Genomic DNA, 22,463 nt, shown 5'->3' on the forward strand with positions numbered 1-22,463 from the left:
GGAAGCCGTCATCACAGTGCCGATGGTCGTGTGTCATCACCCCCTCGGTTTGCTTAGTGGCGACCAGCACAGAGGCCCACCGCCCAGGCAGCCCGGCAACGCATCCACCTCCCCTCCCCTCGTGCAGAGAGGGGGAAAACAGCGCACGCATCAGCACCACCTCGGGCTTTTTCTGGGGCACAGCGACATCCGGTCCCGAACGCGCCCGTGGGATGGAGCGCACGCGGGTTGGCACTGCGATGGGTGTCCCCGGTCTGACCCCCTAGGGGGGAAGGTTTCAGACAGGACAACCCATCGTGGGCCCCGGCCTCCTCTCGGCATCTCTCGCTCTCTTGTCATACCCTCTTGCATGCGGACAACCATCGGGTGCCCTTCCCCGACCGCTCCTCTACCGCTGTCTCATGCCGGAACGGCCCACGACTGTTACAGTAAGTATTTAGGCTCATCGGCATGTGAACCATGGTATCCTTCATTAACCCTGGCAAGTAATTGATGTATAAATTAAATAATAATCTGGCCAGGATACATCCTTGCCTTATCACTTTATTTGTTTGAATTCTGTTAGTCAGGGCCCCATTAACCCCATACTGCACCCTCAAATAGGTACTTCGTAAACAGCTTTAATCAAAGCCAGGAGTCTAAGTTCTATTTTAAAAGATTTCAATTTACTCCATAGTACTGCTCTATTTACCATATCAAATGCTTCTGTAAAGTCTATGAAAGCAGCAAACAGGGGTTTCCTCTTATAGGCATATTTGGCAATTAGATGGTTCAAGACAAAGCAGTTATCAATAGTAGATCTGTTTTGTCTAAAACCTGCTTGTTCTTCTGTGAGGATGTTGTTTTCTTCTATCCAGATTTAAATTCTGTTCAAAAGGTACCTAGCATATAATTTTGCTAGAATGTCATTCAGGCTGATGGGCCTGCAATTACTAGGATCCTTTTTATTCCCTTTTTTATATATGGGGACAACTATTGCCATCTTCCACCCATCTGGTATATGGCAGGTGTTATTTATGTGTTTAAAAAGACCTGCTAATACAGGGCCCCACCAATTGGGAAATTTCTTAAATAATTCTGCTGGTAAAAAATCCTCACCTGGGGCTTTATTACTCTTTAAGCTTTTAATGATGGACTGTATCTCCTTTTCTGAGACTGGTGGGGGGGAGTTTTAGGGTTTGCTAAATCACTGTTTAAAAATAGTTTCTTTACCGGTTTGGTGGGAGCAAGCAAGCAAGCATTGATAATAATCCTCCCAGTCTTCAGCAGAGATTGGTATGTCGAATGCAAATCTCCGTTCCTTCAGGATACCTGCTACAGAGTGCCAAAATAATACTGAGTTATGACTTCTGGCAGACAACTCGAGTTCTGACCAGACTGAAATGGCAAAACTTTTTTTCTTTAATGTTATAGTTTTTTTTATATTCCCTTCTAGTGTGCAGCATCTTAGCTTGTATATGGGCAATAGGATTCCTCTGGGCAAGCCTCGTGGCTGCCCTCAATTTCTTTTTCAGTTGCTTGCAATCAGGATCAAACCAGCGAGGTCTACCCACTCAGGCTCTTTCTGTAGCAGGTTTAGCTGTTAGGTGTTTCTTCAGCATGTTACAAAGATTGGAGAATGCATTGAAGGCTGACACCCAGACAGTAGTAGATGACTGGATTGTTCTAGCCCACTTAGTAGCATTCTGGTTTGTCCACTTCGGTTAGCCAGGTTTCTTGAAAGGCTATTACATCAAATCTAGAGAGAAAGCTCATTAGTCCACTATCAACCATCCCTTTCCAGCCAGCTACGTTCCAGGTCATCAACTGTATGGGGTTCTCAGAGGCAAAGTGGTCTGGCTTAGTTGATTGGTTAGATGGTAAAAACACCAGATGTCAACTTGACATTGGAGCCGGGTCGATATCATCTATGCTTCCCATATAAACACAGTTGTTGTGAGGTTCTATATTTCTCCTTGTGGGTTGCAGAACTTGTTCCTCTATATCTTGGTTGCCAGTGTGCCTTTGCTCTTGCTCCAGGAATGATTTTTTTCCCAATGGGCAGGTACTCCGGCTTAAGTCTATAAATGTATATTTCTGTCCATTTTTGGAGGGGCATAGCTGAGGATTTCTTGTGAAAAGATGTTGTGGGAACTTCTAAATCAAATGAGGATGGAAGCTGGATTATATCCTTAGTGTTTGTCAGCTTAGTGGGCACTGTGTGATGAAGCCCTTTGTCTTTCAGTTGTTTCTCAGAGGCTGGGTCAGTCAGTGCAGTTACCCTACTGTCAGCCTGTGTGACAGTAGCTTTTTTTACTATTGAGGCAAAGGCAGATTGTTGATTAAATATATTGTCACAAGGGTGCGTGATTAGTGGAGCCAAATTAAATAGAGGCTTTGCTGTAGATTGAGTTGTTGTCAGTGCCTCTTTTAGGTCATCCAATCTTTGAATATTAACTTGTTCAGGTTCCGGCAATGCACTGAATAGGTCAATCAGCATTTATTTTGGCACATCCTCAGCAGTTCCTGCAACTGTAGGTAACACAGTTTGTATATTGCTCCTTTGCCTTCTCATGGTCAGTTCAGTTGCAGCAGCCTCAGGCTTAGTAGTGTGAGGGCTGTTGCAGCCTGGATTTAAAGCGACGGTTCCCTCTTGGTGACGCTGTTTCAGGAGTGGGCACATTTGTCTGAGCAAAAGACCCTTATTGGAAATATTGAAAAGGTGCTCAGAAAGGGCTTCATTCTGAAGAGCATGGAGGGAATTGTGGGGTGCTTGAATGACAGGAGAATTCTCATACATTGCGTTCTTGCTGGCAGCCACTCTGCATGTAGTAGATCTATCAGAGTGAATTCACAGCGAAGCAGCTGGCTCAGGGACTGTCAAACAGTTTCTCTATTACTCCAATGCCCTCTATTTACTCTCTTGTCATAAATTTGCAAAGTAACCTGGTTAGATTGCAGACTGTAATTATATTGGTCATCTCTTAGGCCTTTTCCTGATTGAGTGTTTTCTCTATGTGTGTGCAAATTTTTGGAAGGAAGACAAGGTCCTTCTCTAGTTTCATTTTCTGAATTAGCCATCCCATGTCTGTCCATGGTTATCCTCCCAAGTCCTTCTACAGTATTTGGGTGGCTCCTAACAAACTTTGCAAAAGATTCTTTCAGGCAGTCGACCTTATTTATGACAATTGACAAAAGACAAAAGATATTGAGTTTACAGTTTGAGCTGTAAGCAAACATTGTCTGGAGAGGAGGTCTGGCACATTTTCCTCCTTTAAATTTGTTACATCTCCCTCCTGTGCAAAGAAGGCTGCTGCTGGGTTCCAAGGAGGGGAGCCATTCTCCGAGAGGGATGAGGACAGCTCTACATGCTGTTTGCTTTCCAGTTTGGTTTGTGAGTCCCATTCCAATGAGTCACATAAATTAAATTTATCTGTTAAAGTGCCTGCGAATGAGTTACTTACTGGAACAGATTGTCTGTTTGCAATATAATCCTCCATTTTCTGCTGCTTCAATGGCTTGGATAAACTCTCTGCTGCAGAGTGCTGTCTCTTACTCCTTTTCCCCATTCAGGTTTGTTAAAACAGGTTTAAAAATAAGTTTAAAACTAGATTTAAAAAGGTTAAAATGGGTTAAAAATGAGTTTAAAAGGTTTAAATAGGTTAAAATAAATTTAAAAGGGTAGGTTAAAAATACAATATTAAAATAGGTTAAAAAGTTAAAATAAAAATAAAGTAAAATAAAATAAAGTTTTTACTTTTGGAGGGGCTCTTTACAGTACAACAGACAATATAGACAAAAGGTATGATATCCAAAAGAAAGTGGCTACAGAAATTTTTGTAGCTTCTGGTGCCAACAGCCTGAGGAATGAAAGCCCACTGGAAAACCTAAGGAATTCTGGGAACAGTAATCCCGCTCCCAGACAATCTGGAGTTAAAGAAATTGAAGTAATGTGATGTTAGATATTAGTTTATCAGATTCAATCCTTTGCTGCCTAGCCAGTTATGAGCGAGAGCGGGAAACCAATGAAGAAGGTGCCATTTGGGGGAGGGAATATAGAGCAAACTCAAGCCACAAAGCCCATCTACTTACACATTCATTTCTCTTCTCCTCTAGTTCTGGTTCTGAGTCATTTACGGTTGGTCTGACCTCCCTTGGGGTGTGGCTATCCCGTTGGCCGTGGGTGGTGCACTCAGGGACCTTTCCTCTGAGCTGGTCGATATGTTGCCTTATGTGTCGATCCCCCTCCACCCCCATGATGTAAGAGAGAGGCCCGGTTTTTTCAACCACAGTCCCCGGAATCTATGGATGCCCTGCCCCGTAGTTCCTTGCCCAAACCAGGTCCCCCACGTTGAGAACCCTGTGTGAAGATGATGAGGGCCTATCTGTCTTTGCTGCCACTCGGTCAGGGTGCAAACGGTAAAGCTTGGTGATGAGGTGCCGTCCCCATCGTAGTTCTGCTGGGCTCTTTCTGGTGGCAAAGCATGGTGTAGTGTGTTGGACAAGCAGAAATTTTGCCAGTCTGTGATGCCAGTCCCCGCTGATGATGCGCCGGAGTGCGTCCTTGGTCGTCCTTACCATCCGTTCAGCTTGCCCATTAGTCGACGGGTGGAAGGGTGCGGAGATGGCGTGTCTAATCCAATTTGCCTTCAAGAACGCCTGGAAATCATTAGCGGTAAACTGAGGCCCGTTATCATACACAATTACATCGGGGAGGCCGTGTGTGGCAAAGAGGGCTCTGAGCACCTGGATTGTCCTTGCTGAGGTCATGTTGGGGACGGCGACTACCTCCAGCCACTTAGAGTGGCTGTCCACTACCACTAAGAACAGTTGGCCCTGGAACGGCCCCGCATAGTCGATGTGAATGCGGGACCAGGGTGTGTGTGTGGCTTCCCACCTGTGCACTGGGGCGTGGGACATTTCTGGCCTAGATCCCTGGCAAGTGTAACAGGCCTTGACCCGTTCCTCAATGTCCTTGTCCAGCCCTGGCCACCAGAGGTAGCTCCTGGCCAGTGCCTTCATCCTAACCACCCCTGGATGTCCCTCGTGTAAGGATTCCAGTACCCTGCCACGGACTGCGGTGGGGATGATGACCCTGCTTCCCCAAAGGAGGCAACTCTGGTGCGTGGAGAGCTCGTGTCACCTGGTGAAATAGGCTTGGAACTCAGGCCCTGGAGACTTGTCCTGCCACCCCGTGCAAACCCATGAGTGTACCCTGCTCATGATGTTGTCAGTGGCTGTGCTGGTTGCAATGTCCTTGGCATGTACTGGGCATTCTGGTAGTTCCTGCAGAGCCAGGATCTGTGTTGCTGGTGCCGGGTCTGGTTCAGTGGTGTCTATGGATAGCCTACTTAGGCCGTCTGCATGGCCCATCTCCTTTCCTGGCTTGTGCACCAGCTTGCAATTGTAAGCTGCAAGGAAGATGGACCACCGGAGCATTCTGGGGGACAGTATTTGGGGGGTCTGCTTGTCCGTTGTGAACAGGCCTAGCAGGGGTTTGTGGTCTGTGTAGACGGTGAACTCTCTGCCATACAGATAATCGTGGAACTTCTTGATCCCTGCCACGATTGCCAGGGCTTCCTTATCTATTTGGGCGTAGTTCCTCTCTGCTCCAGACAGCGTCCTGGAATAGTAGGCTATAGGAATTTGAGCCCCATTGGGCTCGAGGTGACTTAGTACCGCGCCCACACCATAAGGGAATGCGTCACATGCTATGCATATGGGCTTTGTTTCAATGAAATGAGTTACTGTTGACTTGTCAGCCAGTAGTGCCTCTAAGGCTCTGAAACTTTGATCATGGACAGAAGTCTAGACCCATGCTGCCTTCTTGTCCAGTAACCTGTGAAGTGGCTCTGCAATGGCTGCCTTGTGTGGAAGGAATGTGTGATAGAAGTTGAGCAGGCCCAGGAATGCCTGTAGCTCTGCCTTGTTCTTAGGTGTGGGTGCCAGTTTGATTGCCCTCACCTTGGACTCTGTGGGATGGATTCCCTTGGCATCTACCATGAATCCCAGAAATTCAGTGGAGGGAACACCAATGCTGCACTTCTCCCTCTTCAGTTTGAGTCCAGCAGTGCGCAGCCTGGTTAGTACCTCCCTCAGCCTACCTACCAGTTCTTCTGCTGATGCTCCTGTGATCAGGACGTTATCAAAATAAGGGCAAACCCCTGGAATGCCCCTGAGCGTCTTCTCCATGATCTCCTGAAAAATGCCAGGAGCTACGCTGATCCCAAACTGCAGCCTGCTTACCCTGAATGCTCCCCTGTGAGTCACTATCGTTTGAGTGTCAGCCGTTGCCCGGGTAACCGTGAGCTGCTGGTACGCCTGTGCAAGATCGAGCCTTGCAAAGATGGTGCCACCTTGGAGGGAAGCGAGAACGTGGCTGACCGTGGGGACCGGGTAAGCGTGCGGGTTTAGGGCGCGGTTCACCGAGCACTTGTAGTCGGCGCAGATCTCCCCGTTGGCTTTGAGTGGGGTGACTATCAGGATTTCCCACTCCCCCCCATCTACGGGCTCTAAGATTCCCTGGGCCATCAGCTTATCCAGTTCGCACTCAATCTTGTGCTTGAGCATGAAGGGGACTCGCTGCGGCCTGACCCTAACGGGGGGAACATTTGGGTTTAGCTTGAAAGAGATGGGGGCCCTGTGTACGGCTGAGGCAACCTGCTGGTGGATGCTGGCTGCCTGGCTGCTGGTTTTGGACTCCTGGGCTGCCTGGACGGCCCTGCAAACCGCTTCGTGGGCCAGGATGGCGACCTGAGCCTCCTGGAGTGAAACCTCCTCCTTCTCGAGTAGGCGCTCTTGCAGCCTCATGTCACGTAGGCCGCAAACCAGCCTGCCTCATAGCTGCTCCTCCAGGTTCAAAAACTGGCAGGCGACGGCAGCTTCTTGTAGGGCGGCGAGGTATTCGGCCCCAGACTCGTCGGGACGCTGGTCCCTCTTCTCGAACTGGGATCTCGAAGCCAGCTTGGACATGCGGGGCCGGAAGTTGGTGTTCAATTTGGCGACGAGGTCCCGGGAAGAGACGGTATCAATGGCCTCCGGGGCGAACAGGTTGGCGGCGACCTGGAGGAGTGCGGGTCCGCCCATGCAGAGCAGGGCTGCCGCCTTTGAGCCATCTTCCGAGATTTGGTTAAACCTCATGTACAGCTCGGTGTGCGACAGGTACCGGGCCCATTTCTCTGGGTGGCGGGTGTCGAATTCGCGGGGTTGCCCTGCTCATGCCATTGGTGTCCGTCAGTTGTCGTGGAGTGTGGGTTTGTTGCTTGGCGTGGTGGCCAGAGCTGGTCTCTCGCGGTGGCTGGTTGCGGTGGCTGGCAATCGCGATGTGGAGAAAGGAAAAGATTCCTCCTTTCCTTCAGCGCGCGGTGCATTCCTCTAGTGACTTCAGCTCTTCTGTCAGCAGAATCCCATCCTCGTCGCCACTGTAATGTAGTGGGTCCGACGCAAGGAAGAGACACCAGCTGGAGTACGTGTTCAGCTCTTTATTGGGGGGGGAACGTACTGGAGAACAAGGGCTACCTGGCGTCCTTATATACCTAGCCAGGCAGGCAGCCAGCCAATGGGATTGGCCCTAGGTTTCCCGCCGAAACCGTCCAGGCCACTCCCCCTGGTGGCTGTTGCTATGCAGATGCCTGCACCAGGATACATAACAAGCTAGTTCAACTGTCAGCCCCTGTTGAAGAACAAAAATGGAATCAGCCTATGAACTGAAAGTATCAGCAGTGCTTTATTGTGGGGGGGTGTGGTAGAAATATGCTATCCAACTCAGTTTTGTTCTTTCTGCATGCCAGTAAAAGAGCTGCTTAAAAATGTCCTATGGGGACATAAAAGGAATTCTCTTCAGTGAAATAAAAAGCCCATCTAGTCTAGTTCTTGACTGGTGGGCTGTTCAACCAGAAGTCAAAAATGAAAGAAGCTGACTTGTACAGTATTGAGCTAGATCCGTAATCTATCCAAGACAAAATTATTTATTTTAACTGGCGATGGCTCCCCAGAGTTGCAAATAGATATTTTTCCAAGCCCCACATGGAGAAGAGGGGAATTGAACATTTCTGCATATAAATTAGAGACTTCTCCATGGCTGGCTAGAATCCTCTGGCCCGAAGACAATAGGCCAGTATGGAATATGAAGAAAAATGCATACATTTTTATGTGGTTAAGACCAAGAATCTCTCACTCTGAAGCTTACCTCTTAAGTATGTTCCTCCCCAGAGGCATCTTTTCTGTCACCCTAAAATGACATAGAGATATATAATCAAACTTCAATTAGCTTGATTTTTTTTTCTGATAATCACTTGAGACCCATTCATCTCAAGTCCTTTTTTATTTCTTGCTGAGCTTATTTATTTAGTAATCTTAATGTTTTATTAAAAATACCATATTTCTTTATTGATGGACAATAGAAAAGGCTAATTAATTGGAGAAGATCTCTTTAGATGAAATGTGATGATTTGAAAGAGAAATTGCTTCTTGGTCTCTGCTCACTTTATGGTCATGTCTGGTTTTGAACTATTTGAGATTGTTTCTGAAATTCATTTGATTAGGGTGTGAGAACCCCCCCCCCACCAAAGACTGAAATATTTTTAGGAATATTCCCCTAAAGGAGAAGAGGAAAAGCATCTCCTTAAAGGAAGAAAGTGGCCCTAGTCTTCCTGCTATAGGAAAACAGTCTCAAGCAGAAGCATGAAAAGGCTAGTCTTTAGGAGATTTTTTATCCATTCAAAAAAGATTGGGCCACTCTATTCATAAGCAAAGAGCAAACTGCTTTAACTTCAGCAAGGAATAGGCGAGACAGCTGGCTCAAGTAACAACCTGTTTATTGTAGTGTGGAATCAGGCGCTGACAGGCTTCCTGCGCCGACATTTATACTCCAGCTGGCACGCTGGTGACCAATCAGAAACTAGCCGGTTTCCCACGGATTGGCGAGGTCCAATCCGCGGCGGCTGGCTTAGACAGCCGGAGCTGTTACATTAGCCGCGCTTGCTCAGTCCCCGCAGTTTGACAGTTGACAGCTGTCAAACTGCTGCGGCTGTGCATAGCTTCGGCAGCTTTGACAGATGTCAAAGCTGCCGTGTATTCCGGCCGGTTTACCTCATAACTATTAGAACGTACCATAACACATTAATACATATCACAAACAGAGACTCCAAATAAGCAACACAATTAGGCAAGCCAAAGCTGACAAGATTAGCTCAGACAAACACCTAGGATTTGCATTTTCACTTTTGCCTGTAGGGACCCCATAGGGATCTGGCAACAGCCATTAAAATATTAAAGGACATATTCTTGCACAGGAATAGGTATATCAACCACAAAGCCACAATGTGTATAAAATCCCACTTATCTCAATTCCATTTTGTCAGCCACCCCAGAAACATGCTGCCATTTTAGTTTCCGGCTACCAAATAAACAGAGACCTTCCTTCCTGCAGCCTCCATTTTGTTTTCAGCATCTTTCTCCTGGCTTGGAACCGGACCTGATTTTTCTTCCCCAAAGGGGCAAAACCAAGAATATACTCTGTTTGCCATCTTTGTAAGGTCCTCTTACTCTATCTTCCTGCTTGGGCCTTATGTTCATATTTTTCAAAAGAATATATGCTTCTTCCTTGACCTTACCTCAGCCCATCACTTAAGCTTCTATTTTGAGGGTTTGTTTCAGTGTCTGTTCATGATGGGAACCGTAGTCCAATAAATCTGGAGAATGGCAGGGATCAGGCTATGTCATCCATAGCCAGGGGTGAGGTGAGGTGGGAGGAACCCATGGCTCAGAAACAAGCTTGGAAGGATGAGTTTTCTCAGCCTTCATTGATTTAAGCATATTTGAGTTTGCTCAATTTGTTGCGTCTGGAGGCAATAATCTTCAAATAATCATTTGCCAATTTGCATGTTACTGAAGTATTTCAAGTGTTTTATCATTTATTTGTCCATATTTTACATTTGTTCATTTACACATATAGAAGAACATGAAACAAGAAACAAAATCATGCCAGATTTATTACAATGCTGGCACTATGCATCTGTGAAATATCAGCTTTTCTCCCAAATTTCCTCCAGAAGAGCCAGATCTCAATAGCTTTCCAGAATAACACAACCTTGGAAAAAAGATTATTGCAAGGGAATTTCAGAAATAGGAACTGAAAGACAATATTAGACATATACCTTGTTTTTGAGAAATGTCATTTCTTTCACTAGAAGCTTTGGTGATTGTCATACCTGGGGAAAGAGAAAAAATGGTTTGAAAAAGAACCAGTTTACCTCTTCAACTAAAATTGGAATGGGGGCTGTTTGATTTTCTTTCTGTCTTCTGTACCTTCAAGCAGAATGATCTAGGACTTTAAACCATCTTAATCAATGGATTTAGCCGAAGGAGATGGAAGAAGCCATACCTGTGACTACAAGCAAGAGCCCCAGGGTGGCCCCAAAGTCCCTGCAAATCCAGAAGGAAGAAGCTGCCATAGCTGAGCAAAAGCTGAGATGGAAAGAATGTGTCTTGGATTGGATTCAGTCGGAGCCTTGAGAAAAACACCTTCAGCCCTCAGATTCTTTTTTCTTTTGACAAAGGCTGAGGCTCCTGGGCTGAGCTCTTGTTTCCTGCCCATGCAGATTCAGCGGGCAAGAGGCAGTCCCTCGGGTGACTTGTGGGCAAGGGAGAGCTTTGAACAGGGTGCAGCTGGTCAGGTGACAGGGGCGCTGAGCAGTTTGATTGGCAAGAGCTGCACTTAGTGACTGAGTCTCACATGGAAAGTGGAGGAAGTTATTTTGGTTTGCCATCATTTCTCTTGTTGGGGATATTGTGCTTTGAATTATTTTATTTTTATTTATACCATGCTGTTCCTTTCCAAAGACTTCAGAACAGTACCCAAAAGAAAATCACAACTAAGAACAATAACCAACAGTAAAAATGAGAACAGTAATTGAGTACAATAGTTGAAAATGTTTTATTATGGCTAGCGCATAGCGACCCTTTCAATCATTTAAAGGCTTTTCCCTCCAGGAGCAAATCTACAGTTGCTGAACTGAACTCATGCTGACCACTGAACGTAGTAATAAGTGCATTCAGCCAGCTGGACAGGTCCTGGCAACCGTCCACTGGATGGACTCATGAACATAAAAACAAACAGAGAGTGGGTGCTGCCTAATTCATTCTCTAGGTGCCAGAAGGAGCCAGAAATATTTCTGAAAACTGAAATGGAGAGGAGGGCAAAATGTGCATCTAATAGAATGCTCCAGTTCAAGGTTTGGCTATTCGTTGTGAATACAGCTAGCATTTATGAAGTTGTTTCAGTAAAAGAGAGTTGTCATGGATGTTGTGGCAGATGGATTGAAAAGATTCCATTTTTTTCTTTCTGTAAGCTTCAGATTTGTGGCTTCTTCCTGCATAAAATTCACAGAGTGGGAATTTCCCTCTCTTCTGGCTGTTCATATAGCCATCCCATAATAGTAGCTGTGCCTCTACATTTTACTAGGGAGAAGTAATCTGGTCCCTGTAAGGCAACTCTTGCCCATAATGCCAGGGCTAGCCCCTCCCCTGAAAAAATGGCACCCTGTTGCTCCTTACAATCTTATCAGTTCTTAAGATACTTTAAATGTTACAATATTGCATGCATGTAAAGAAAATATTCCAAGAGCAGTTGTGTAAAGCAAAGCAAAATTGAAATAAGATCATAAGCTCAGTCATGGTTTCATTTAGCGACAGCTTTGCTGAAGGATCAAGTTGTCAATCCCAACTGTGGTCATTAAACAACTCCCTGTACATGGCACAAAACAGTTTTTAAAAAGGTTTAACTCTTCTGGTGGCTGCCTGGATTGTACAGACAGCTATGGCAATGTAGTAAGAATACACCCCTCCAATCCTTTTTACTATATGCCCCCAATCACAAGAATAAAACTCAGGAAAAGAAATACAGAAACTTTCATGAAACCCCTAGATATTGCGAAAAGTGGAAACATTGAACCAGGCCTATTGATTCACAAAGAGAGCTCAATGGAGGTAATAGACTAAAGTTAAGGGGTAAAATTAATTACATTTGTCTGACAGGATTAAAAGCTAAGGAAGTCAGTATTTTAGACTCATTGCTAGCCTTTGCGAATAAAGCTAAACAAATCTAATAACAAAAGCCCACAAAGCAAGCCTCCCAATTACAAAATTTATTTATTTATTTATTTCAATTTATATACCGCCCTTTTGCCGAGGGACTCAGGGCGGTTTACAGAGCAGATTAAAACAATACAATATATACAAGTTAAAATAAAAATTAAATTAGATAGCCCCCAAAAATTGAAAATTAAAACCTTAAAAACCCTCAGTCCAGGCCGGCAAGCTCGAATAGCCAGGTTTTTAGGTTCTGGCGAAACGAGCAAAGGTCGGGGGCCATCCGGAGTTCCACCGGTAGCTGTTTCCAGAGGGCGGGCGCACCCACTGAGAATGCTCTCCTCCTGGGAGCCGCCAGCTGGCACTCCCTGACCAGCGCCACCCTGAGGAGACCCTCCCTGTGGGAGCGTGCAGGACGATGGGAAGTTGATGCTGGCAGCAGGTGCTCCCGAAGATAGTCCAGACCACAGGTCTGCAACCCACGGCTCTGGAGCCACATCCGGCTCTTTCAGCCGTCTCCTGCGGCTCCCAGTCCTCTGCCATGAGCAGTTCAAAAAAAAAAAAATGGGACTAAAAAAGTTCAGCCAATCAATTCAAATATGCAGGGTAAGTGCATATCTCGCCTTGGCTCCACTCTTCAGTCAAACCCTGTTCTGCGCATGCGTGCATGTACACGCATGTGCACACATTTTTTGCAGCTCCAAGTTTTTCCTTTTGTGAGGGAACCGGTTCCGAGTGGCTCTTTCACTGTTTCAGGTTGCTGACCCTTGGTCCAGACCCATGCCATTTAGGGCTTTATAGGTCATCACCAGCACCTTGAATCTCATCCAGAGGGCAACTGGAAGCCAATGCAGCTCGTGGAGAAGAGGTCCATGGGAGTATCAGGAAACCCCCATCACAACTCGCGCGGCCGCATTCTGCACCAGCTGAAGCCTCCGAGTGGTCCTCAAGGGCAGCCCCATGTAGAGAGCGTTGCAGTAGTCTATCTGGGAGGTCACAAGCACATGAGTGACTGTGCATAGGGCGTCTCGGTCCAGATAGGGCCACAACTGGCACACCAGGTGAACCTGGGCAAAGCCCCCCTGGCCACGGCTCCTATATGATCTTCCAAACTGAGCCGTGAGTCCAGGAGGACACCCAAGTTGCGGGCCCTATCTACGGGGGGGGGGGTAACACCTCACCCCCCATAATTAACAATGGAATAGACTGGTTAATCCGAGATGCCGGTATGCACAGCCACTCAGTCTTGGCGGGGTTAAGTCGAAGCCTGTTTCTCCCCATCCAGACCCGGACCACCTCCAGGCAACGGGAAATCATTGTACTCATCAAATTCACTGCTTCTGGAGGCAGGCTGTTCCACTGGTTAATTGTTCTAATTGTCAGGAAGTTTCTCCTTAGTTCTAGGTTGCTTCTCTCCTTGACTAGTTTCCATCTGTTGCTTCTTGTCCTGCTTTCAGGTGCTTTGGAGAATAGCTTGACTCCCTCTTCTTTGTGGCAATCCCTGAGATATTGGAACTCTGCTATCATGTCATCCCTCGCCCTTCTCTTCATAAAACTAGACATACCCAATTCCAGCAACTATACCTTATATGTTTTAGCCTCCAGTCCTCTAAACATCTTTGTTGCTCTTCTCTGTACTCTTTCTAGAGTCTCAACATTTTTTGTACAGTGTGGGGACCAAAACTGGATGCAGTATTCCAAGTGTGGCCTTACCAAGGTATTGTAAAGTGGTATTAATACTTCACATGATCTTGATTCTATCCCTCTGTTAATGCAGCCTAGCACTGTGTTGGCTTTTTTGGCAGCTGGAGCACACTGCTGGCTCATATTTAAGTGATTGTCCTCTAGGACTCTGAGATCCCTCTCACAGTTACTACTCTTGAGCAAGGTACCCCCTATACTATATCTGTACATCTGGTTTTTCTTGCCTAAATGTAGAACCTTACTTTTTTCACCATTGAATTACATTTTGTTAGATAGCGCCCAGTGTTCAAGTCTGTCCAGATCCTCCTGTATCTTAAGTTTATATTCTGGAGCAGGGCTTTCTTAGGACATGATAATATTTTTTAGGACATGATAATATTCGAGTACCACCAATGCTTAACAAGATGTCAAAAACTTGATGACTAAAAAAAAAGGGGGAGGGGGAATTTTGGGTTTTACTGATTAGATTCATTTGTTGTTATAGAAATGGCTAGCTTATACTATTATGGAAAATTTAAAAAAGGGAGGAATGAAGGGTTCTGTAACTGGAACAAAAAGAAATTGTTTAGCCTAACTATTGCGATTTTGCTTCTGTAATCTGTTTGCATCAGGGACAAATTTCATGCAAGCATGGGAAACATGTACATGGATGGTATATCCTGAAGGAGGGAATAGGGGAGCGTACAAGAATGATTGATGTCTTCCTTATAATGTTATGGCTCTGATGTCTGTTTTGGATTGGCTATCAAACTTTATAAAGCATTGCTACTAACTTTCTAAGGTGTGGCACTTTTGAACGCAACTGCTGCCAATGTTCAGATTGTGTTCTCACCCAGGATTTATTTATTTATTTATTTATTTTGATCAGAAATAAAGTGCTGTATCTTTAAGAAGCCTCTGTTTGAGTTTTCATGATTGGATTTTTTATGATTTCTCAAGTTTTGCCAAGGGATAGAGACCTTACCCCACCATTGGCCAACGGCCAATTGATGCCATGGCCATATTGTGAAAATCCCTGCTTTGGTATCTGCAAGGTTAAACAAAGACAAATAAAGTAGAAGATGGGCCTTCTAGTATTTCAACATCTACTCCATCCTGACTAATGACATAGAGGGCAGCTTGTACTCATCAGTACAAGCTCATCAGACCGTTTTATTACAGTTTAGTTCTCAGATAATGCTAAGTTAGAATTTGCTTATTCTCCAGCGTGCTAGATGGAGAATCCATGAATGGGTTAACTCTGTCTTCTTGCCCAATTAGACTAAGTCTGTCAAACTTGCCACACCTCTCCTGTGCCAGGATACCTCCCAGTCACGACTTAGTCTGTGCCCAGAATAGACATGATAATTTTGGCTCCCAGTTTTGCAGACTGAATTCAATTGAACAGGTTGTATGGTTCCTTCCTTACTTACTTCCATTTCCCTCTCTGCACTGGGATCAGCACAATGCCTAACAGCTCAGCGGTTTTTCCTCTCCCTTCGGAGCTGCAAACTCCAGGAAGCATTTGGCCTCCATTCCCTCTTCATCTCTCTAGCTGCACTGGGATCAGCGCAGTGCCGAACTGGGTAACGGTGCCCTTCTTACTGAGCTGCAGTCTTCAGGAAGCCCCAGGCCTCATTGCAGACACCATTTTGGAAGCCGCTTGGGGAGATTTTTCTTTTGGAAATCCTCTGCTGCCTTTCAGCGTTGACAGCTTTACAGATGCTTAGTGTCCTGTAACATCAGCAGCACTCAAAAACCGGTTAAACGATTGCTTTCCTTACTGGCTCTATCATCAGCCTAACCTTCCTGAGAGTGTCCTCAGTAGTGGCCACCATTTTAGGCGCCACTATCGCTCCAGGTGCGGCCTGTCTCTTCCAGCCGCAGGGGGGTGGAGTGCACGCTTCTTTGAGCTAGTGGAATTAGAGCATATTACCACCCAGCTTGGCTTCATAGATAAAGCAGGTGCAGGGGTTCTTTATAATTATTTTCTTCCCAGCCGCTGCAGAAGACTCTGGGACCAGAGCCCTTCTTTTGAGCATAGCATCAAGGCCATAGAGCGATAATATTTCAGGCCACACATTTGAGGTTACAGTGGCCATTAGTTCCTGCTGTTCCTACCTCAGATCCAATCACCTTTACCTTGCCTCCCTTCTTACATTCTCTGGACAAGCCTCTCAGAAGTGGATGGTCAATTACAGGAGGCAACAGTTATAGCCCTAGGTCCCAGCCTCGGTGTTCCCTTGTGCACTCCAACAGACAAAGTACACTGGCTGTGCCATTCTTGGCCTTGCCACCACCAGCTAGGACTAGTGAGCTGTCCGTTATCACTGAGGTGATCTTGCTGCCACTAAGTGAACTACATGTGAGCTGTCTGTTATCACTGAGGTGATCTTGCCACCACAATAGACCTGACCAGTGCACCAAAGGTGCCTTCAACTGGTATTACAGTCATCAGGAGCGTTGCAGGTATGCCAGCGTCCATTAAGTTGGTCCTGCAGCCACCATTGCCCTAGAGTACTTGTTGGTTCCTGTGAGGTGGCACACAGCAACAGGTCAGTAGTCTGCTCCTCTACTTTGAGACCACTCTCAGCATACCACTGAGATATCTCCCATTGTGATGGCAGACAACACGGCACCTCAGTCTTCGCACAGTGCCCCCAATGTGCTGTTATATCAGCTATAAAAGTATTATGCAGGGCATAGTTGGTTAATTTTGTGTTATAGTGAGTTAGATTTACATGGTTAATTTTCCTCTAGGGATTATCATATTGTGCTGCCATCATGTGGTCATTTTGGGAACTACAATATGTTCTGTTCATGTTAATCTGTTCAGTCAATCCCTCCCATTTTGTGATGTATTTCCTCCTTCTTGTTAATCTTGAATATTGTATCACTTCCTGGATACCATTACATGTGGTCTGCTCTCATGGTAGGACCATTACTGTCTTTGAGCTTGAAATACCGTGCATTTCATTATCTGCCACATCTTGTTGTCTGCGGTAAACCTCCTGCATGCAATAAAGATCTTCGTGGATGAGAAAAGGTATTTTGTGAGTTCAGCTATCTGATAAAGACAGTCAGCAGTGATTATATCTACTTATAGAGGCCAGGCACAGGGGTCTCAGCAAGGGGATATATCCAGTGCTTTATTTCTAAAAAAAAATGTGCCAGAACTCTCATCTTGGCGGGCACAGGAGGCGGGGGGGCGCTGCTGCGGTCATGAGTGCGAGGGGTGTTGGTGGCGGGCTGCTCCTCGGGGCCGGAGCTGGCACGGCTGGTGCTGTGGGAGCAGCGGGGCCCACTCTATATGGCAGGGCTGCGCGGGGCAGAGGCAGTGCGGGCCAGGTGAAGCAGGGCGGCCACTTAGGTGCGCAGGGCGAGGCGATGGTGGCACAGGTCCAGCACCAGGTAGCCCACCAGCCTGGCTGACACAGGTGAGCACAAGAAAGGAGTGCACATGGACTCCACAGAACCCACCTCCCACTCCTTGTCACATATATTAAATATACATCAAATGCTAATATGCTTCCCTACAAAGTCAATTCTTGCTCAATGACAGACCAAGGAGTTAACTCGGAAAGGCAAGAGGAAAATCTAGAAGAGGTCTGTGCAACTTGTAGAAGGAAAAGGCCCACACTGATAAATTAAAAATCTTTGTGGTCTGCAAAGGAATGCTGGTGGGCTAATCAATGATTTGGTGACTAGAGGAGCATCTACAGTGTTGGAGCTCGTGGTCATGGTAAGCCATGGAGGCACAAGGCAACATGAATTTCAGGGCAGTGGTGGTGATTTTATTACTTTTTTTTAAAAAAAGTCTGTGCTCTGTCCAAGGGTGCTTGGTAGGCTGCATGTACAGACCTGGTCTAGAATTTATTTTGGAGCATTCAACTATCTAGAGCAGGCATGTCAAACTCATTTTGTTTGAGGCAACTTCTTATAAAAGAATTGCCATTAATTTGTTTTAATAAAATAATTTAAATCAATTGTTCACTTGATTTCAAATTAAATAAATTTTATTGGTTGACAATGAGATTTTTTTTAAGTACAATTACCAAATGCAATAAACTGGTTTTAGGTATATTGGTGCACTAATTATTTCAACACCAATACATTTTAACAACATATTCTATTTGTAAATGAATGTAAATGCAAATAATACAATTTTTTGTGCAAAAATAAAACAAAATAACAGATTTAAGAGTTGTTATCATTAGTTATCCTTAGATAAAAAATAATTCCATCGTCCAAAACTTTGTTATACTGTATTTAGTGAACAGATGCTTTCGGATTAAAAAAAGAAGACTGACTACATTTGATTGTGTATCAACATGGCATTAAAACAAAATTCGAACAATGTATGAAAAATAAAGGTTCCCTAAATGTCTGCTGGCTATATCTTTATCTTTATTAGACTTATATACCGCCCTTCTCCCGTAGGACTCAGGGCGGTTCACAAGGTTTTTAAAATAACAATACAACAATTACAAAAATTAAGAACAGTTAAAATGATTACATTTAAACCTTGAATAAATATAAAACCCCAATTAAAATCCAATTAAAACCCCAATTAATGCTCTCAGACCAGGCCAGAAAGCTCAAAGAGCCAAGTCTTCAGGTCCTGGCGGAATGAGCAAAGGTCAGGGGCAGTCCTAAGCTCTATGGGCAGCTGGTTCCAAAGGGCAGGCGCACCCACAGAGAAGGCCCTCCCCCTGGGTGTTATCCGCCGGCAATCTTTTACTGGCGGTACCCTGAGAAGATCCTCCCTGTGGGAGCGCACAGGATGAAGGGAGCTTGATGCCGGCAGCAGGTGTTCCCTCAGGTATCCCAGACCCAAGCCATTTAGGGCTTTATAGCTCATCACCAGCACCTTGAATCTCACCCGGAGGGCAACCGGAAGCCAATGCAGCTCGCGGAGCAGAGGTGTTACGTGGGAGTATCGGGAAACCCCCATCACAACCCGCGCAGCTGCATTCTGCACCAGCTGAAGCCTCCGAGTGGTCCTCAAGGGCAGCCCCATGTAGAGAGCATTGCAGTAGTCTAAATGGGAGGTCATGAGCGCATGAGTGACTGCGCAGGGCATCTCGGTCCAGGTAGGGCCGCAACTGGTGCACCAGGTAAACCTTGGCAAAGGCCCCCCTGGTCATGGCTCCTATATGGTCTTCAAAACTGAGCTGCGAATCCAGGAGGACGCCCAAGTTGCAGGCCCTAACGACGGGGGGGGTAACACCTCACCCCCCATCATTAAAGGTGGAATAATAATAATAATAATAATAATAATAATAATAATAATAATAATAATTTTATTTATATACCGCCCTTCTCCCGGAGGACTCAGGGCAGTGAACAGGGCAAATATATAAAAAATACAAAAATACAAAAGTTAAAAGGAATTAAACATATGCCCAACTAAAAACAGTGAATATAAATATTAAAATAACAATTAAAAAATGAATGAACTGGTTAGTCCGAGATGCCGGTATGCACAGCCACTCAGTCTTGGCGGGATTGAGATGAAGCCTGTTTGTCCCCATCCAGACCCGGACCGCCTTCAGGCAACGGGACATCACAGCGAGGGCATCACTGGGTTGGTTCGGGGTGGAGAAAAAAAGTTGGGTATCATCAGCGTACTGATGATACCCCACCCCGAAACCATGAATGATCTCGTGCAGCAGCTTCATATAGATGTTGAACAGGAGGGGAGAGCGAACCGACCCCTGAGGAACTCCACAAACGAGAGGCCTCGGGGCGGACCTCTGCCCTCCCGTCAATACCGACTGCGAGCAGCCCAGGAGATAGGAGGAGAACCACTGCAAAACAGTGCCTCCCACTCCCAATCCCCTGAGATGCCGCAGTAGGATACCATGGTCAATGGTATCAAAAGCCGCTGAGAGATCTAATAGAACTATGACAGAGGAACAACCCCTGTCCCGAGCCTGCCAGAGATCATTCACCAGCGCGACCAATGCCATCTCCGTGCTGTACCCGGGCCTGAAACCCGATTGGTACGGGTCCAGATAATCAGTTTCCTCCAGGAACAGAGGAAGCTGATGCGCCACCACACTCAACAACCTTCGCCAAAAAGCGAAGGTTGGAGACCAGACAATAGTTGTTTAAAATCGCTGGGTCCAGGGCAGGCTTCTTGAGAAGGGGCCTCACCACCGCCTCCTTCAAAGTGGTGGGGAAGACACCCTCACTCAAAGAGGCAAATATTACTGCCTGGAACCAGCTCCGTGTCTCCTCCCGAGCTGCATAAATCAGCCAGGAGGGACATGGGTCCAATAAACAGGTGGTGGAACTCAGCCTCCCCATAATCCTGTCCACATCATCAGGGGAAACAGGATCGAACTCAGTCCAGATAACATGCTCAAGACCATCCGATTCCTCCACATCAGACTCTATACATTTTCCTTGATAGCACTCTATTGCCTTCTTTTTATCCTTTTTTTCAACTTCCCAGCCTAAAAAAGGCAAGGCACCAGGAACTGAAAGAAACAGAGACTGTTTAAGCAGGTTGCTAAGTAACCTGTTCACACTCGGCCCTTCTTACTCTCCCACTTTTAAATTAGCCTGTACGGATTGCATTTCCATCGATTTGAGCCATCTGAAGGCCCATCGCTGCGATGCATTCTGCTACTCTGCAACCTGGCTGCCTGAGGAGAATTTGGCTGTCTGGAACAGTTTCCTTCAGCTTTTTTTGTGTGTGTGCAGAAAAAGCTGCCGGAACGCCATTCTGAGCGTTCTATGGGGGAAAAAAGCCCTAGATATATCACATATAATTGAAGATTGTAATTAGTTGTGTGTGCACGTTCAGCAAGTATGATGTATTTGTGCTGGCATTTCTAGGCCTCTTTCCAACCACATCTAGAAAAATTTGTAACAAACATTGGAATTCTTAAAGCCATGTTTGGTATTTCCCAGCAATCTGTTACTGGAAGGAAAAAGCAATCCCTGTTGCGTTACTGATCCCAGAGAAACATTTGCATGTATCCTTAGGGTGCCATAGTTACGGATGAGAAATACTGGTTGCAAACCTGGCATTTCTGGATGTAATACAGATATTTTGGACTTATTTTTGTTTCTTTGCATGTTTGATATTTTTAAAAAGGCATATGCTACTGACTACGCTTATGCACATATGTAACATCTTTTGCTAGGATACTTGACCATTGCTTGTCCAGAATGTGAAAAGTGAAAGATTGTGACTAAACAAAATTTTAATGTACAGATAATACCACCAGAAATTATTTTAGCCTTTTTAATAAATGTTGTTATTGATGTTAAGCTCACCATGGAAAACATCATATATTGTTACGTATATACTAGGTTAATTATTTAAAGACTGAAGTGCAACATAACTTGATTCTAAATAATCAATTTTTCAAAACACACAACAATCCAAACAGTAAAAGTAAAGTCCAAATTAAGAATATTTCATTCTTAAGAATTGTTTAATTTAAAGTGGTTTAGTTGTAATAGATTCAAAATAGTTTTCAAGAGTATGTACAAAAGATACTATTTTTTCTAGCATCAACTAAATTAGACATATTACATTGAGAAAAAATGTTTCTCATTTCTTTCCTGTTACCTTATTAATTTCATTGCAGAGATGTTAACATAGGAAATAGATTATTTTGTTATCTAATTTTACCTTCCAAAAGACAGAAGCAGATGAAAAATGTGAGGTTCTTTCCTGTTGGCTTTTTTGAATTAGCTGTTTTAGATTCTAAAAGTTTAGTTCCTAGGGTAAGCAACCTTGGCTCTTTTATGACTCAAGGACTTCAACTCCCAGAATTCCTGAGCCAGCGTGGCTCAGCTTGGAAACCTCTCCCTTTCCCCTCAGCATGGCTGGCTCAGGATTTCTGGGAGTTGAAGTCCACGAGTCATAAAAAAGGGCGAAGATTGCCTAGCCCTGCAATAGGCTCCCTCTCAGAGGGAGCTTTTTTTGTGTGTGTGTGTGCAAAAAAAAAGGTGCTGGAATGCCATTCTGAGCGTTCTATGAGAAGAAAAGCCCTGGGTGTAACTTTTTTCCGAGACTGGATCTTGGGCCTGCCATCATCAACGGAGTACATTTAGAGTAAAAGCCCATTTGAATTTACTGCTCAAACTAAAAAACCATAGTTACTCAGGGTCCCTAACCCCATTAAACAAGGTTTATAAGACTAAGGTTGCCACAATGCTCTTGTATGGAACAGAAATTTGGGGTCTTTACTCAACCACAGTCCTAGAACAAACACAGTCCCAGCATTTGAGATGTACAGTATTTTGGGTGTAGATCCAAGAACATCTGCTGCAGCAGTTAGAGCTGATTTGGGAATTCATACAATTCATGGCCCCATTTATGACATTGGCTGATCTCCATCTATATCCCCTGACAATTCTTATATACAAAAACTTTTCTCTCAGAGAAACAAACACCAGCACAGAGACCCTCACACACCCCACATTTCTTTCTTAGTCCTGACAAGAAAAAGAGGACAATAAGGGTGGGATGGGGAGCTGCACCGGAGAGAAAGGTGAGAGAAAAACTGGAGAGAGGAAAGGAAAAAGTAACCGGAAGGGGAGAAAAGATGTACTAAAAGAGGGAAGTTCAGCCCAAAGGACTTTAACAAGCCTAATCTCAAGGGCACAAATAGTTTTCAACAGCAGTATTTGCCAGCCTTTGCATCTCTTGCTTCTTCCTCTCTTTTCAACAGTTTCTTCTGTTCTTA

At 45.2% G+C, this 22,463-nt stretch overlaps 1 protein-coding gene across 4 annotated transcripts in view; it reads right to left on the reverse strand.

Annotated features, from left to right (window-relative positions):
* Positions 1 to 10,563, reverse strand: part of LOC310649764 (B-cell antigen receptor complex-associated protein beta chain-like) — a 433,035-nt gene extending 422,472 nt beyond the window's left edge. Inside the window, exons 1-2 of one of the 4 annotated variants that reach the window (XM_083378518.1) lie at positions 10,364 to 10,542; positions 10,137 to 10,190 (exon numbers count right to left, since the gene is read on the reverse strand). In XM_083378518.1, coding sequence (XP_083234644.1) covers positions 10,137 to 10,190; positions 10,364 to 10,433 — 124 coding nt within the window. In that variant the 5' untranslated portion in view covers positions 10,434 to 10,542. Of the gene's footprint in view, positions 1 to 10,136; positions 10,191 to 10,363 lie in introns of all 4 variants that reach the window. The other 3 variants (XM_083378521.1, XM_083378520.1, XM_083378519.1) reach the window with 3 other exon arrangements.
* Between the last annotated feature and the right edge of the window lie 11,900 nt (positions 10,564 to 22,463).

The sequence above is a fragment of the Vipera ursinii genome (genome assembly GCF_947247035.1).
Source record: "Vipera ursinii genome assembly, chromosome: Z".
NCBI lineage: Eukaryota > Metazoa > Chordata > Lepidosauria > Squamata > Viperidae > Vipera > Vipera ursinii.